Genomic DNA, 1919 nt, shown 5'->3' on the forward strand with positions numbered 1-1919 from the left:
TACGTTGAACACTTATCACTAACCCGTGGAATTCTGCTGGGGAGAACCACGAATTGAAGTGACGAAATATTACGAAGAATAGTAGAATATTGCTGAATATTCAGTTAACGATTAGAGATAATTAATTGATGGCTCTATAATAGCAGGCATGCTGCGTAGGAGCCGTCCAATCATAATGATTATATACACATGTCTTTTATATATTCAGGGAAAACATTGTTACATCCTGAAGACGTTATCGCTCTATGCTAGCAGGCAAGATGTCTAGGAGACGTCCAATCGTTCGATTCTATATAAAAGTGATTACTGAAATTGCTCAGTATTCATGAGATATGTCGTTTTCTCAGTTGAGAGACTGCACATCTGCATATGCTTTGAGAGACAGTATTCTCAATCAGAGGTTCTTGCGGCATGAACTTTTATGCTTCAATGAGAGGCATGAGCCTCAATACTCATCTGATTGCTGGATCAGGAGTATGTACAATTATGGTTTTACGATTTTAGCCTTTTTCGAAAATCCACCATCTACAAGTATGACCGCAGGGTATTATGTAGTTGCTCACACCATCGGCCTTTATGCTCGTCTAGTGTTTTCTTGAGAATAAGGGCAATGGTTTTGTTCATGGCCTCGGCCTGTCCATTACTCTGTGGGTAGATGGGAGTGAACTTGTTCTTCTTCCTGATCTTGAATGTATCGAAGAGCAAGTCAATGTTCTTTCCTTGTAGCTGCTTGCCATTGTCCGAAACAATTTCTGCGGGAACGCAAAACCTGCAAATGATATTCTGGAAGATAAACGTGAATACATCCACGTATCTGATTCTGTCTAGAGCTTTGGATTCTACCCATTTGCTGAAGTAGTCTGTGGCTACAATCAAGAATCGTCTTTTTCCTGTCCCCTCGACTAATGGTCCGACGATGTCGATCCGCCATTTTGCAAATGGTCAGGATCTTCCTACTGAATTTAACTTTGTTGCTGGGGCATGAATTCTTTTGGAGAACCGCTGACATTCTTCGCATCTTCTAGCCATCCTTGCAGCGTCTTGGATCATCTGCGGCCATTAATACCCTTGCATCTTGGCTTTGTCGGCCGATGACCTCATCCCGCTGTGGTTGCTTGCATCTCCGTAATGGATGTCCTTCAAGATACGATGGCCTTCTTCTATGGATAAGCAGCGTAGTAGGGGTCCGAGGAATGACTTCTTATATAAGAATCTGTCATGAAGATTGTATCTACCTGCCTTTGATTGCACTTTACGAGCTTGATTCAAGTCTATGGGCAGTGTTCCCTCTTTGAGGAAAAGATAGACTTCGCTTCTCCAGTCTTTTTCGTTGCTGAAGTCTTCGTCCTCATTTTCTCTTGATAGTATATCATCTTCGACGAAGTCTTCAGCGATATCTTCTCCTGCATCGTCTTCGGCAATATCCTCCCCTACATCGTCTTCACGATTTGTTGTAGCGAGGAATTTCTGTGCAGGGATCGAAGGTTCGTATAATCTTGTTATCTTGATGGCCTTAACGTTCTCTTCTTTCAGCATCGATGAAATGTAAGCTAAGGCATCGGCATGTCTGTTGTCTTTCCTTCATAGATGTCGGAATTTAATGTTGGGTACTTATGATGCTAGAGTTTGGATCAGGGCCATGTATGCTGAGAGAGTCTCGTCATAAGTGTTATACTCCAGTTCTATTTGCCGAATGACTAGTTGTGAATCGCTTATTAGGCGTACGTCGGTTATTCCCATTTCGATTATCAAACGCAGAGCATGTACTACGACTTCGTACTCCACAATGTTGTTGGTGTGCCCCTTAAATTCCAATCTCAGTGCATGCACGATTCTGTCTCTAGTGGGTGTTGTGATCATAATCCCTATGCATGCACCTTCCCTGTTCTTGGATCCATCGACGAAGACTTCCCATCTTC

General features: G+C 42.6%; 1 protein-coding gene across 1 annotated transcript; it reads right to left on the reverse strand.

Moving 5' to 3' along the window:
• Window positions 1-525: 525 nt before the first annotated feature.
• On the reverse strand, window positions 526-1536 carry LOC113352560. The gene is made up of 2 exons (XM_026596371.1): window positions 1067-1536; window positions 526-769 (listed from the first exon to the last, which is right to left on the reverse strand). Exons 1-2 carry the CDS (start codon window positions 1534-1536, stop codon window positions 526-528), a joined length of 714 nt encoding a protein of 237 aa, XP_026452156.1.
• Between the last annotated feature and the right edge of the window lie 383 nt (window positions 1537-1919).

This window comes from Papaver somniferum, chromosome 2 (assembly GCF_003573695.1).
Source record: "Papaver somniferum cultivar HN1 chromosome 2, ASM357369v1, whole genome shotgun sequence".
Classification (NCBI taxonomy): domain Eukaryota; kingdom Viridiplantae; phylum Streptophyta; class Magnoliopsida; order Ranunculales; family Papaveraceae; genus Papaver; species Papaver somniferum.